General features: G+C 41.2%; 1 protein-coding gene across 1 annotated transcript in view; it reads right to left on the bottom strand.

The window, feature by feature from the left end:
- Positions 1-649: 649 nt before the first annotated feature.
- CC2D2A (coiled-coil and C2 domain containing 2A) overlaps positions 650-16,196 on the bottom strand; it is a 122,414-nt gene continuing 106,867 nt past the window's right edge. The window contains exons 30-36 of the mRNA XM_052642041.1: positions 14,404-14,493; positions 12,771-12,884; positions 10,203-10,337; positions 5,068-5,190; positions 3,378-3,436; positions 2,418-2,592; positions 650-838 (exon numbers count right to left, since the gene is read on the bottom strand). Of these exons, the coding sequence (XP_052498001.1) occupies positions 650-838; positions 2,418-2,592; positions 3,378-3,436; positions 5,068-5,190; positions 10,203-10,337; positions 12,771-12,884; positions 14,404-14,493 (885 nt within the window). The remainder of the gene's footprint in view (positions 839-2,417; positions 2,593-3,377; positions 3,437-5,067; positions 5,191-10,202; positions 10,338-12,770; positions 12,885-14,403; positions 14,494-16,196) is intronic.

The following is a 16,196-nucleotide window of genomic DNA, read 5'->3' as shown; positions in this document are numbered from 1 at the left end:
TCTTTCTCCATTGTGTATCCTTGCCTTCTTTGTTGAAGATCAGTTGTCCTTAGGTGTGTGGGTTTATTTCTGGGCTCTGTTGTGTTCTGTTGATCTGTATGTGTGTCTTTGTGCCAGTACCATGCTGTTTTGACTACTGTAGTTTTACAGTGTTGTCTGAAGTCTGGGAGGGCTGCTACTCCTGCTTTGTTTTTGTCCTCAGGATTACTTTGGCAATCCTGGGTCTTTTGAGGTTGCATATAAATTTTAGGATTATTCCAGTTCTGTGAAAAATGTCAAGGGTGATTTGATAATGAGCACCTTAAATCTATAGATTGCTTTGAGTAGTATGGCTATTTTAACAATATTAATTCTGTCTAAGAGCACAGGATATTTTACTGGCAAAGAAGAAGATCATTCTCAGTAGAAGGTGAGCCAAGTGCAAAAGCATAGAAGTCATAGGAACTCTGACTTGCCACAGTTGAATTTAGGGTCAGAGTGGCAGAGACAAGGCAGACTACTAAATAAAATGTGCACACTTTGAAAATCATGATAATTTTATTTCATTGTTTGCAAGTATTTTCTTTCCTCTGACAGATCAAGAGCACTTAAAAAATATTCTCATATCTTAATTATAAATTTTACATGATATAAAACATACAGGGAAGTATTATCTGTTTCGTATAAGGGAGGCAACATAGATCCAGACAGACAAAACATTTTTGGGGTATGGGTGGACATACACAGCTAAAGCAAATTCAACATTAGGAGCGTCAATATTATGTACTCCAGTGCTGTACACAGCTTCAATCAAAGGCTTCACCTCGGAGTATGGCATGTGAAGGGGGAATCCAGAGAACTGCGGGAAAACAAAACAACCAACATTTTAATCATTACTGAATGTGAAGTTTTCACTGTATTTTCCCCCTAATTAAGTATGTGCAGTTCTAAGTAGGAAGTCTTCCTTTTGGGTCTTAAAGTCATATATTTAGCTTTGTTTTTCTATTCAGCTATATATTAACATTATAGAAAATAGAGGCTAAGTGTTTTAAACTGCTAACATACTGACTTGATGTTTAAGATACCTGTTAATCACCTACCCACCCTCCACTGTTCCCTTCCTCCTTCTCATAGCCCCAAGTTTGCATGGAAAGAAACCCATGCAGTACCAGGACCCTAGGGTAGATTAACACATTCTACCTGGCCTCAGTGTTGATCTACAGGAAAGAGGGTATGTAATCTAGGAAACTTGTAAGGAATACTGACATACAGATGTTCTCTGCTGCTTGGAGCAATGTGTGTCCCTTTGTGAGTCATACCAGGAACTATTCCAGCCCAGTTCCAGCCCATGTATGTCCATATATGAGTGCTACCAGGAACTATTCCTGTGCTCCCATGAGGAAAACCAGTCTGTGGACGATGCCATCACATGGAGGAGGGCAGAGAGGGAAGACGTGCAGACATGTGGTATGGCCCCAATAGCTACTTACCCCTAAAATTTACCCTAATAAAGCCCATAGGTTGTTAATGCTCATGCTCGTTTGAAATAAGTTTTCTGTTACTTGAAAGCATTGCAGCTGAAACCTAGCCTTAGAAGTTAAAGGGTAAGTTTTAGTCACTGAATAGAATTAAATGTCCAACTTGGGACCTTCCTGGTGGTCCCGTGGTTAAGAATCCGCCTGCCAATGCAGAAGACATGAGTTTGGTCCCTGGTCCGGGAGGACCCCACATGCTGTGGGGAGCTAAGCCCGTGCACCACCGCTACTCAGCCCACGCGCCTAGAGCCTGTGCTCTGCAACCAGAGAAACCACCGCGGTGAGACGTCCACGCGTCGCAGCTAGAGTGGCCCTTGCTGCAACTAGAGAAAGCTCGTGTGCAGCAACAAAGACCCAGTGCAGCCAGAAGTAAAATGAAATAGCTTTAAAAATGTCCAGCTTGGCTTCATACTGTTGACCAATGAGGCTTACTGTTTCAGTTTGCCACTGCTTTCTAGGTTTTGGTATCCAGCTATAGGGTATGAACACACAGCGCAGCTGACAGTAGAGAATATCTGTTGCCTAGGAAGGAGAATTTTTCTTAGCAACGAAAAGCAATCAGGATAAAGTCATATCCTTAAAGTCTGCTCAAGAATGGTTGGCTTCACCTTTATGCTCAGTTGAGTCTAACATGATTTAGCCAGACATTTTTGTTTTATGTAATACTCTTGTGATTTTATAAAAGATATTTTTCATAGGATCCTCCTACCAAACAAATGGTGATATTTCCATTTTAGAGAGACATTCTGCTATTTAATGGTGGGCTCATTCCTGAGCTTGGAACTTTTAATCACAGTTTTCAGTCTCTGCTGCTTCATCTGAATAGTTTTGGAAGTAATCTAGGCGTTTTGATTCCAAAGCCCATCGTACCGAGCACTTTCCAATTCGAAATGGACCGCTTACCCTGCAGTCTCCCAGCTGTTTGAGCAGTTCTGCTCTGTGGTCGTCCTCCACGTCTTCTTGGTTCCTTTCTAAGAGAGGCAAGAAGTGACGCAGCATGGAGGTGCAGTATCTGTTCCACCGAGTCAGGTGGCGTGGCCGCCAGTCCATGATTTTTTCTTTTAGTATTTTTTCAATCCTGTTTATAAAAATAATAGGCTCCATTTTTTGGGGTGACTTGACTTTTCCCTTGTAAACAAAAGTACAAAAAAATAGCATTTTGAAACTTTTAGAAGAAACAGGATTTTTTTTTTCCAGGAATTAGTTGTTCTCAGGATCTCACAACTTTATTTTAAATTTGGAGTTGAGAGTAAATTGATGTTTTTTAGTAATAACACCATAAAAGGCTCACTGTGATCTTGCACAGTTTGACATGCACCTCTTCCCGTGGCCTGAGACAGCAGAAAGGACACACAGGCTTTGGAACTAGAAAGGTCTGGCTGGGCTCAGTAGCCCCTTAAACACCCGACAAGTACGCGGACCTCTCTGAGCCTTGTGAAACTGGGAAAACAGGGTTCATGATAAGCATTATGGGCCTCAAACAGGCTCTTAACTAGTCATCTATTAGTCCCATGTGCTAGGTTTAGAAAGTAGCTGAAGTTCACTGAACCACTGATGGAACAAAATGGGCCTATTTAAGCCAAGGATTGTGAGATTGCTGCACGGGACCCATGCGTGGCATGCTGTTGAACTCTAATCTGGGGGGAAGGTTCTGGAGAACTACCTATCAGTGCTGGACTTCACTGCCCTGTGGCTCGCACTATGCTGATGCCAGAGCCTTGGGATTTAGAGACCACATCGGAACTTTGTAAACACGAATTACAGTTTAATTGCTGTTCACACTGATCCAGGGTGAGAACGTTTCATTTGATAGTAACGCTCCTAGTGACAGACTGCATGTGGATTTATGGGTTATCATGTGACCTGTCTTGCAGTTCAGCTGCAGCCACCTGGTCTGTGCGCTGGTAAATAAGCTCTTCCGGCTATAAAAGAAAAAAAAAAAAAAACAGTTGAGAAATTTTTTAGGAATCAGTTACAGTTTATTTTAATAGCTGTACATCCTTCTCTAAATTTTTTTAAAATTATGAACTCTTCATTGAGTTAGGATAATATCCCAGATGCCAGTGTACCTAAGCTCTACTTTTAAGTAAAGCATCACAAATAAATTCCAGTGCTGCGTAGTTCTTTCTCAGTTTTATTACCCTTTCTCTCACAGAAGTAACCACAATCTGAATTTGCTTTTTCAGCACTCTTCATTCAACATGTATTGAAGATCTTTTGTGTGTCAGGCACTTAAACAGGTGAAGAGGATGTAGCCCGTATGAACAGAATCCCTGCTCTTGTGGTGTTTACGTTATAGTCAGTGGAGACAGGCAGATTAGTGAAATGTGTTCATGATTTAACTACAGATATTCATATCCCTAAACAGTATACTGTGTTGCTTTTCACTTTTCTAAACTTTAGTAATTTTATCCTGTGAACATATAATTTTCCCCTTTAACATATTTAGAGAGGATAGCAAATATGTATTTTCAGTGTGCTTAACTAAGATTCATAAATATTGATTCATTCATGTAACTACTATTAAATATTCCACTATATATACCATAATTTACCCCTTCTGTCCTTCCAGTCCTTGCTGCTGCTGCTGCTAAGTCCCTTCAGTCGTGCCTGACTCTGTGCGACCCCATAGATGGCAGCCCACCAGGCTCCCCCGTCCCTGGGATTCTCCAGGCAAGAACACTGGAGTGGGTGGCCATTGCCTTCTCCAGTGCCATTCCTTAGGCTTCTGCAAACAATTCTCCTATGAAAACTTTTACGTTACCTTGTATCCATGAAGAATTTCTCTACAGTGATTTTTCTTAAAACGTCTTTTGGAAAGACTTGATCCACAGCAAAGAATACATTTTATATTACACAGTTCGTATATAACTATAGCTATCAAATTTAAAGTTTTAGTAATACATCTCAGGCTTACTATTTATAATCTAATAATGTCCAGGACCCTCTAAATTAATGAGTCCCTCCTGGATCATGCCCTGAACTTTGATTTCATGTTTCAGCATGAAACGTGAAGAAATTAATTTAGTGAATTGGGACCAGCATCTGAAAAATTAAATGAAATATATTTCGTGGCACTTTTTTAGATCACAGGACTCTATCAAATTTATTCTTTTATGTATGTGTATAGTGGTTCATCATATGATGGTCTGTTTCTTATTGGGAATTGGGCTTGACTAAGTTTGAAAATGAAGTATTATCCTAGACTAAATACCTAGGAGTGGAATTAAGGATCAAAAAATATCTGGCTACCCAGTATAACGATGTCAGATTCCTCCCTTTCTTTGTCTGCGTTTGAAAGTGAAAGTATTAGTTGTTCAGTCGTGTCTGACTCTTTTGCAGCCCCATGGACTGTAGCCCACCAGGCTCCTCTGTCCGTGGGATTCCCCAGGCAAGAACACTGGAGAGGATTGCTATTTCCTTCTCCAGGGGATCTTCCCAAACCAGGGATCGAACCCACATCCCCTCCATTGCTGGCAGGTTCTTTACCATCTGAACCACCAGGGAAGACCTGTCTGTCTGCATTTAATTGTTAATAAAAATACATACATACCTGAACACTGGAAAGGCCAGGATATGGAAGACTTCTTGAAAAGAAAGATTTCCATAGCTTGGGCTTGGTGACATCAAAATTTATCCGTAGTGGGGAATCATACTGTTGAATATTAAACCAAATCTAAAAAAGACAAGACTACATTAGTGTATATGGCAGGTGTATGTGTATACATGTGTGAGTGTTTCAAGAGAGGCAGCAGAGAGACAGCAAGACGACACACTGCCCATTTTTTGTCATGTTTTGATTCTTAACACCAACAAGCATTTTACAGTCAGTGGCATCACGCAGTTGCCATGGGCCATTTCTTTACATTTTTGAATACCTGCAGTCGAGGTGCAGGAGAAGGCAATGGCCCTCCACTCCAGTACTCTTGCCTGGAAAATCCCATGGATGGAGGAGATTGGTAGGCTGCAGTCCATGGGGTCGCTAAGAGTCAGACACGCCTGAGCAACTTCACTTTAATGCATTGGAGAAGGAAATGGCAACCCACTCCAGTGTTCTTGCCTGGAGAATCCCAGGGACGGGGGAGCCTGGTGGGCTGCCGTCTATGGGGTCGCACAGAGTCGGACACGACTGAAGCGAATTAGCAGCAGCAGCAGCACTCGAGGTGCACCTTACTATTGAATGCAGATTGCTGAGATAAGGTAGTTCCTATGATAGAGACTTACCTCCTCTATAAAAGTGGGATAAGAGTACTTACCTCATAAGATTAAGCGAGTTAGTTTATTTACATCTCTTTAGAACAACGCCTGGTACATACTAAGTCCTCAGGAGCTGTTAGCTATTTTATTACTACTGTTCGTATTTATCGTTGTTTGTCTCACTGGACTGAGATGTTTCCCTGAGGACTTCTGTCCTGTGCTGTATTCACCACTGTGTCATTAGTGTCTGGCACAGCTCCTGGTTGGCATATGATAGGCATGACTACCTGTAACTGTGCGCCTGAGTGGTGAATTTGTCCCATTCAACATAATCGTCAAGTGTCTTATATCTAGGCTCAGTTCTAATACAGCCGTGGATAAAGTTGTAAATGAAACCGTTTCTACTGGTAGGTAGTAGCTAATGAGAAGACAGTGCAGACAAACAGATACATGGGATAGCAGACGATACATGACGTGGGAGAGGGTATCACTGGCCCAGTTCTGCACTCCTGCCTCTGCCCACAGCCTTTGCCCTGTTACCTGGCAGTTGTTTAGTCACTAAGTTGTGCTCGACTCTTCTGCGACCCCATGGCCTGTAGCCGTCAAGGTACCTACCTCTGTCCATGGGATTCTCCAGACAAGAATTCTTGAGTGGGTTGCCATTTCCTTCTCCAGGGGATCTTTCTGACCCAGGGGCTGAACCAGCATCTCCTGCATTAGCAGGTGGATTCTTTACCGCTGAGCCACCTGGGAAGCCCTCCACTAAAAGGGTAGAAATTAGAAATGTATTTCCTTGGCTCTTGACTTCTGCTAAGTAGAGGGATAGCAGTGTCACTATTCGGTGTCCCAGCCCCCGAAGAGGCTCTGCATGTTCCTGCTTGCCCTCTGGTGCCCCTGCCAACTGTAATTTCCCCAAGCCCCAGAATAAAAACGCATGAAGCAGGGCACTCCCAGCCTTGTCAGCAGAACCATCCTGGCTGACTCACAGGTCCATGAGAAAAAATGTCTGAAGCCATTTAGTTTGGGAATGAGTTTTTAGTGTTTTGTTGTGGCAATAGTTAAACTTACATGGGTTATAGAGAAAGCTATGCAGTAGGAGGTGAGATTGGAGGCTAGGCAGGAATGGCAACCCACTCCAGTATTCTTGCCTGGAGAATCCCTGGACAGGGTCGCAGAGTCGGACAGAACTGACTACACACACACACACACACACACACACACGGATGTTTTCACTGGAGAGAGCATGAAGTGAGGGGAGGATTAATGAAGCTGTCTGGTAAGGAAAGGGTCATCCGTGCAGAGGAACTAGCAAACGCAAAGAGCATTTGAGGGACAGCAAAGAGAAACAAAGTAACTTCAGAGGAGTGAGCATGCAGAAGCAAGAACGGGATCAGTGAAGATGGGGCCAGGCAGGTGTCAGGTCGTGGAAGCCTCGGGGCCATTGTAAAGACTGAGGCTCTGACTTTGGAGTGAGCCAAGAAGTCACTGGAGTATTTTAAGCAGAGGGATGAAAATCTACCTTCTGTTTTAACAGGAATATTATTTGCTCTGGAGATGAGACAGGGATAGGGGCAAGTAGTTTTAAGAAGGCAAGGTTTTTAAGAACTACAGTCTGGCTGTAGGGTAGGGAATGTGCAGAAAAGCAGTCGGAAATAGCACTGCGAAGAGAGCTGAAGTCAGATTAGAATCCAGGGTGAGACGTTTATTCTTAAATTTATATACAGTGAGGTGCCTTCAGTACTTTCTGAGCCATCGCATGAGGAAAGCTGAACATTCGGAAATAACCAGGCATCAGTGGACCAAACGATGGAGTGAACTGGAGACAGGTTATTTAGTTGATTATTTATAGTAATGCAGGATGAAATCATAATGACATGACCTGGAAAACAGAAGGGGTGGTATCTGTATCATTTGGTACTAATATCTGTTAATAGGATTGAAGAGGAAGTAGGGGAGGGGGAAACTCAAGGACAGTTATGGGGTTTGAATCTGTAGAAGTGGGAGGGCCAGGAGGAGTGGCTGTTTTCAGAGAGAAAGGAAAAACGATTTGAGTTATGGATGTCCTGAGTTTGAGATTTTGATCAGCACCTCGCTGTCTAGAAAACAGTTGAAAATTCAGGTTCCAAAGATTCCTGGGCTAGTGATGGAATTATGAGTTGGTTTTTTTTTTTTTTTTGGCCAGGATAAACTAGATAGAGCTATAATTAATAATAAGTGTGGTTCTGCAAGAAATCTAAATATAGAATTTTCAGGAAAATCTACTTTCAAAGTGTGGAAAGAAAAGTTAGTGGCAGAAACCTGAGAAGCTATTGCAGAGAAATGAAAACCAACAGTCCTTTACTAGTAAACCAAGGATGGGCAAGTGTTTTGTTTTTTTTTTTCATGAAGAAGTGATTAGTTGTGTCATGCACCACAGAAAAGGAGAAGTGAGTGAGGAGAATAAACCATTGGGTTTATTTATCCATTAGCAAGACAGTGGTACTTCTCAGAGTTTATTTCTGTAGGCTGATCAGGGAAGAGGACTAGATTATAGAGGATTAAAGTCTGAGAAGGAGAAAAGGGCATCAGGGATGAGATGGCTGGATGGCATCACTGATGTAATGGACATGAACTTGGGCAAACTCTGGGAGTTGGTGATGGACAGTGAGGTCTGGTGTGCTGCAGTCCATGGGGTCACAAAGAGTCGGACACGACTGGGCAACTTAACAACAGCAATAAAGTCTGAGAAAGTGGAAGCTGGGCATGCAAATAGAATTTAAAGGATTTTGGAAGGAAGAGAAGGAGGGGCAGTGGTAGTTCAGGGTATAGCTGGGTTGGGAGAAGCCTATCGATAGAGAATGATAGCAAAAACTTACAGAGGCAAGTGTTGGAGCAGGAGTGGAAACACAAACATGGATGGAAAGGCCTGACTTCTTGGCAAAGGAGTGAAGGAGGAGAAAGCCTGGAGTCTCTAAGGAGGTGGTGGAGCAGAGGCAGCTGAGGTTCAGAGGGCCAGACCCAGAGAATGAGCCTCGGGTGGGTCCTCTCTGGAGGGCGACCGAGCCTTCAAGCAGGTTCCCTCCCAGCCGCTGCCGGCACCCTGAGCCACTGCTGTCCGTCTTGCCTGAAGAGGAGGAAAGGCTTCTTTCTTGCTCACAGCACTTGGGCTTTATGTGAACTGGCTAGCCATATGGTAATTGTTTTGAGAGCTAATAATTCTGACAGAGAATGGATTTCTTCGAAGGCTTTTCCAGTACCCACTGACTCTGCCTGCCTACTAATACGACCTTAACGTGCTTCTCTGCATGTAGATGGAGCTTAGCAGATCATCTGTGATTATCCCAATGCTTTTAATTAAAAATAGTACCATGCACACGGGATGCTGCACTTCTCTTTTCACACTTGTGGTTAATAGTTACCGTTTGCTGAATCCCTATGGCAGACAGGTACTTCACCGGGTGCTCAGTGTATCTTATCTCTAATTCTGGTAGTAACCCGTAGACCAGAGGCCTTCACAGTAGGATGCACATCACAGTGACCCGGGAAGAAATATTAGACCCTCTAATTATCTCTCTTTAAGAAAGCTGTGTCTTCTGTGTGTAATGTAAATAATGTATCGATACATAAGTAAGTATATAATTTACAAATAAGAATACATATATTGGGGCTACCTGTTCAAATGATTCTTCTGACAGGTTAAGTTCAGAGATTCCTAAGGTAGATGATTATAAAAACAGTCACAGGAGCCAACAAGGGGTTGCTACTGTGTGTTAGCTGCTTTGTATTGATTATCTCATTTACTTCTCACAACTGCTCTGTAGTTACTAGCAAATACCTTCATTTAACTGGGGAAGAAACTCATGCTGTTTAAGATTAAGAAACTTTCCTAAGCATACACAACTGGTCAACATTGACATTGGAGTTTAAACTCAGGCAGTGAGATCTAATAACTCATGTTTTTAACCAGTGCCTTATAGAGTACCTTTGCTTGACACTATCTTTAATTACCAATACCAATGCAATAATTAATTGAGTGTGAAAAGTAAAAGTGGTAGTTTCTCAGTCACGTCTGACTCTGCAACCCCATGGACTGTAGCTTGCCAGACTTCTCACTCCATGGAATTCTCCAGGCAAGAATACTGGAGTGGTTTGCCGTGCCTTTCTCCAGGGCATCTCCCTGACCCAGAGATCGAAACTGGATCTCCTACCCTGCAGGCTGATTCTTTACTGTCTGAGCCACCAGGTCCAGTACATCTCAATGGACATGAACTTGAGCAAAGTCCAGGAGATAGTGGAGGACAGAGGAGCCTGACACGCTGTAGTACATGGGGTTGCAAAGAGTTGGACGTGACTTAGCGACTGAGCAGCAACAATTTTATATATATATATACACACACACATATATATACATATATATGTAAATTTTCTGGCCCCAAAATATTATTAAAATTAATAGGTCAGTTAAAAAAAATAGTCAACCAACCATATATCAGAGGAAATGGTAATACTTACATTATCAGGACCTATTAAACAGCTCACACTTTTTAAGGGGCAGAAAGTATCAAATTGTCCATAAAAATGTCCACTGCAGGGGTTCCATATTAAATAGTGACTTTGTTCCTGAGTTACCACATAGGCGGTTGGACCCTGAAAGAAAACAGCCATTAAACTAGTTTCCAATTAATTATGCAATTAGGGCCAAGAGGAGTTTGTACAGACAGGTCATTATTTTAGTTGGTCATCTAATTCCTAAACCCCATGACTAATGGTGAAAATTAGTTTGAAGTTCTAGATTATGTTGAATTAATAAAATCAAAAGTTTACTCTTGCGTAATTCTTGCACCTGCTACTACTTCAGTGTGGTGACCAAACAGGAATAGTGGTCATGTTACTGAACTTATGTATCTTGTTTTTAAAAGTTAAATGGGATACATATATTTTCAGTTTTATTGATATAATTGGCATACAGCGCTGTGTAAGTCTAAGGAGTACAACATAACTTGACTTATTTACATCATGAAATGATGACCACAATACATTTAGTGAACATCCATCATCTCGTATATATATCTTTAAATAAAATTTTTTTCTTGTGATGAGAACCCTTAAGATTTACTCTCTTAACAGTTTTCATTTATAATGTATAGCGGTGTGAATTATCTTTAGTATATTGTACATTGCATCCTGAGAACTTATTTTATAACTGGAGGTTTGTACCCTTTGATTGCCTTATCTAATTCCAACCCACTCCCCAGTCCCCTGCCTCTGGTAGCCACAGATCTGATCTCTTTTCTATGAGTTTGTTTGTTCTGGAGTATAACTGACCTATAACACTATGTTAGTTCCTGGTAAACAATATAATGATTTGATATTTCTGTACATTTCAAAATGATCATCGTGATGTCTGGTTATCATCTGTTAACATATGAAGACATTACATAATTGTTAGCTATATTTCCCACACTGTACATTTCATAACGAGTAGCTGTAACTCATTTATTTTGTAACTGAAAGTTTGTACTTAGCCCTCCTCACATATTTCTCTCCTCGCCACCGTCCCCCCACCCCGCCGCCCCCTGCCAACTGGCAATCACCTGTGTTTTTTGCTGTATCTATGACTCTATTTCTGTTTCATTATTTTGTTAACTTACTTTGGCTTTTAGATCCCACATTACAGTATTTGTCTTTCTCTGACTTCTTCCACTTAGCATAGTACCCTCTAGGTCCATCCACGGTGTTGAAAATGGCAAGATATCTTAAGATTGGCTGAAGCATGATTATTGATGGAAATAAATAGTAACTGGGTTTTCTTTTTAGAGTCAGCAAGTTTGCCTTTTAAGTATTCAGAAGGCTGATTATATGGGAATAATACTTTTAATTCCTGTTTAGAAGGAAAATTCTAAACAGAATTAGAAAATTCCTGTTTCTAATACAAGAATTGATGTTTGATACACTTTCATAAGTACGTAAACCAATAGTACTGTGAAAGGATTCTTCTTAACTCCTGATGGTTGAGTAGACCCGAGGAGGGGTGGGCTTGGGAGTGAAAACCTGCAGAGGGATGTTAACGTTTTCTTCTGAATACTCATGTATTATTAGCCCCTCCTTTTACAGTGTGCATTTATTCATTCATTTATTTCTTATGTGTGATTTCATTGATACTCAGTCTAGGCTTCTGGGAAAGGCGGGGTAGAAATTATCACCCCAAGTTTCTTTATATGAGGCTCAGAGTTGTGAAGCGACTGGCTTAGAGTCACACAGCTCGTGAGGAGTGGGCAGAGCCTTGAACCTGGGCCTGGGGACTTCCTAGTCCTGTACTCTTTTCCTGGTACCAGGCTCTCTGGAAGACAGTGACTGAGAATGCCTTAGGGTTGAGTTGTGATCTTGCCTGTCTAGTAGCAGCCTGTGCTGTCTAATCACCAAGGGTTCCCAGAGCCTGGGAGCCTGTTTTCTGAAACACTTTTAAGATAAATTGCTTCAATCCATGTGACTTTTAAAAATTTGTACCCTCAAATTACCCCCAACCTGCCCCCAATTTAGGGGTATTTGCAGTGGGCTGGGGAAACAAATTTTAGCAGTCTCTGTTTCCGGTCTAATAAAAATAACAATGACACCAGTACATGGCATGAACATTCTTTTCTTTGCCCCTGTGGTTATCTGCCTTGTTCCGCTTCACATGGCAGCTTAACAGCAGCTGCTTATGGAAGAAGCAGGCATGAAAGGATCTCTACCCCTGCCACACTTCTTCAGATCCTTTCATTCCTCGGCATGAATAACTCTCGATCGCTGAGAGAATCAGAACTCTTCGTAAGACGGGCGGGAGGGCAGAGCCAGGTGGGGGTGATGGGTGGAAAAGGGCTCAGATTTGCCCAGAACATCCTCAAACGTATAGGGCTGAAGTACCCTGAAAAACCTGTCATGTCTCATCACTGGCTCTCTCTCCCTACTGTGGCTTCTCTGGGCTACTTTCTTTGCAGCTCTAAGAACTGCTATGAAAATAAGTCCTGCCCATAACCTGGAACATAACAGCACCATGTTAGACAATGACATTCTCAGAGAGAGCCAGCCTAATAGTCTTACCTCGGGAATAGCGTTGCCCGTCACCAGCCAGGCCTTCTTTCCCATGGAGAGGAAGTAATTGCATAGTAAAACTGCATGTTCTTCTTCGTCTCCTGCCAGGAGATCGAGAAATTGCTGAACAAAAGGAAAGAAAATTTATGTTCATTGGCTGCTTCACTCTAGATGGGCTGTGTAACTCTTAAAATGAGTGTTTTAAAGGATAAGAGGTATTGTTAAAAAAAAACCACCCAATTTTAGCTGGACATGGTGTTTTCTCTGACATTTCAATGACATGAATTTTTAGAATTGATTATGGGGTGGGGTCAGGGAGATAAATTTCAAAGTTTCAGTTTTCATGTTGAACTTATATATGATAGCCCTCTATGGGCTAACACTTTCTTTTTAAAGACTTTATTTTCTAGAGCAGTTTTAGCTTCACAGCAACGCTGGAAAGAAGCTACAGATATTTCCCATGTTTTCTTGTTCTCACACATGCACATCATCAACATCCTCTCCCATCATCAACATCCCCAACCAGAGCGGGACACGTGTTAGAGCTGATAAGCCTACACTGACACACCAGAATCACCTAAAGAGCGTAGTTTACATACAGGGCTCCCTCTTGGTGTTGTGCATTCTGTGGGTTTGACAGATCGGTCATTGTTGTATCATGTGGTGTGTTTTCGTTGCCCTGGAAATCCTCTGTGCTCTGCCTGTTCACATCCTGTCCTCCCATCCCAGCCGCCACACTGGTTTTTAAGCACACCGCATGAATCAGTTCAATGGATCCTGGAATAAACCTTTGAAGGCCATACTCTCATCTTCCCATTTTACAGATGAGGAAGTGGAGGTACAGAGAGATGAAGCAATACCTAGGAAGTGGAAAGCCAGTCTGGCTCTAGAGCACACAGCTCTTCTATTCATTGTATGTCTTCTTTTAAATATCTTAAGGTTGTGAAATTTTATCTCTAAAATTGTCAACACTGTGTTTCCAAAATATATTGGGGAACAAATAATTTAAAGTGTACTTCAGTTTCTTCCTTTTAGAGCTATCCTTCAAAGGGAGTTGTATATCACAGTTCAACTTTATGCCAACACAGTACCTGAGATCCAGAAGCCAAATGAATACCAGTGATAATACATGTTTATACCATTGAAGACTCATTTCAAAGTTTATATAGCTAGCATACATTGATCATGAGTTCCAAGATGTCAGAGGCCATGTTTATTTTGCTCATAGCCTGAACTCTGTACAGTGTCTGACATGTGACAGGGGACCAAGAAATACTTAATGAATGAATAGTGACATGCCTTAAGAAGCCCCCGTAAATTAAGGAATGTGCAATTTCCGGTGTAACATAACATGTGGTTTTGATTATTTTATGAATAAAACTTTGGGGGCACAAATCAGCATTAAGACATCTGAAGTAGGTGTGTGTGTGTATATATGCACAAATAGTTTCTGTGTAACTCCTGAAGTTTGGGTAGATTGAACCAGGAAGAAAAAAGTACTTCAGAATGAATTTAGTTTATTCTGTTAGACAGATGGCTGTGTAGACTTTTATAATGACTAATGGGTGTTGCAATTTAAAATTAAGCAAGCCATTTACTGATATTCCATGAAGCCAGCACATCTGTGCAGAAGAATACTTACGTCTGAAGTGCTCCACAGGTCACAGACACCAGCGAAGGAGACGGTGTCGGGCAAGAAAGGAATCAGAGACACGTATCGGGCCACCAGTTCCTGTTTAAACAAAATTAGCTGTAACTGTTTTCCCAAGAAAACAGAAAGCTGGATCCTCTACCTCATTTCTTGCAAGAAAACTTCATGTATCACAGACATTTATGTGAACAAAATGAATCCTCATAAGTGCTAACTAACTGTTGTGTTAATAGTATCGCATTTAATCCTCTCCAAACATCCCGAGGAAGACTATTGTTACTATCCGTCTTTTACAGATGAAGAAAGCCTTTTACAGAAGGCTCTTGTATGTCTTTGAAATGTCCTCATTTTCTTTTCTTTCTTTTTTTTTTTTTTTTTACTCCAGGATCGTCTTTTATTTTCCTGAGCACCCATTTCTCTAATAAGTCCTGGTTCTGTTTAGATAGCTGTTGTTCAGTCCCTAAGTCGTGTCCAACTCTTTGCATTTAGATAGAGGATGGAGGTATTTAGAAACCAAGACTGGTGCATCGCTGTGGTTGCCATTCAGATTTCTGTAATTTCTAAGGAGGATGAACATCTTTTTATATGCTTATTGGCCCTTCATGTTTCCACTTCTGTGACTTTGTATTTAAGTATTTTGTATATTTTAAAGTTGATTTGTAGTTTTAAAAAAATATATTTTAGTTACTATTCTTTTGTCTGTTATATAAGCTGTAAACATCCTCTCCCAATTGTGGCTTGTCTTTTCATTTCCTTTGTGCTGTTTTTTTGATAACTCAGGTTCTCAGTTTTAATGTGGTCAAATTTATTCTTTCTGTTTATAGTCAGTGCTTTTTTTCTGGCTTAAGGATCTTCCTATGTCAGGTCTTATGGATAAAAATGCCTTTCATATTTAAGTTCTCAGTCTATCTGTTGAATGGTGTAAAGCAGGAATTGATGTTTATCTTTTTTTCCATATGTAAAATCAGTGATCCCAGTACAATTTATGTAATAGTTTTTCCTTTACTAATTTCCAGTGCCAGCTTTGTCATACATCAGGTTTGAGTGGGTCATATTTGTGTAGCCCTATTCTGGATTTTGATGGACAGGGAGGCCTGGTGTGCTGTGATTCATAGGGTCCCAAAGAGTTGGACACGACGGAGCGACTGAACTGACTGATTCTGGATTTTTAAATTCTCTTCCATTTTCCTCTCTATCTGTGTATCAGTACGATTTTGCCTTAGTGACTATATGACATGGTAGATCTTCCCACTGAGCTCTTCTTACTTTGCAGGATTATTTTGCTATTTTTGGCTCTTTGCACTGCTGTATAAATATTAGAATCAGTGTGTCAAGTTCCACTACAAACTGTTTTAAAAATCCAGCTTTACAGTCTTTGTGTTTTAACTGGGAAGTTTAATCCCTTCCCTTTGATTGTGATTACTGGTAAATATTTAGACTATTTCTACTACCTTATTCTGTGCTTTTTATTTTTCACACTTTTTCTGTGTTTTTTTTTGCCCTCCTCACTCTCTTTACCCCATTTTGTTATTTTATCTTCTGTTAGTTTGGATGTTATACCCAATTTTTAAGATTCTTTTAAGTTGTTAATCTAGAAATTTCAATATGAATGTTTAACTTAAACTCTAAAGTTGGGCTTTCCCGGTGGCTCAGACTGTAAAGCGTCTGCCTGCAATGCAGGAGATCCGAGTTCGATCCCTGGGTTGGGAAGATTCCCTGGAGAAGGGAACGGCAACCCACTCCAGTACTCTTGCCTGGAAAATCCCATGAATGGATGAGCCTGG

Source organism: Budorcas taxicolor, chromosome 6 (genome assembly GCF_023091745.1).
Source record: "Budorcas taxicolor isolate Tak-1 chromosome 6, Takin1.1, whole genome shotgun sequence".
Lineage (NCBI taxonomy): Eukaryota > Metazoa > Chordata > Mammalia > Artiodactyla > Bovidae > Budorcas > Budorcas taxicolor.
This window is presented reverse-complemented; position numbering and strand designations above follow the sequence as displayed.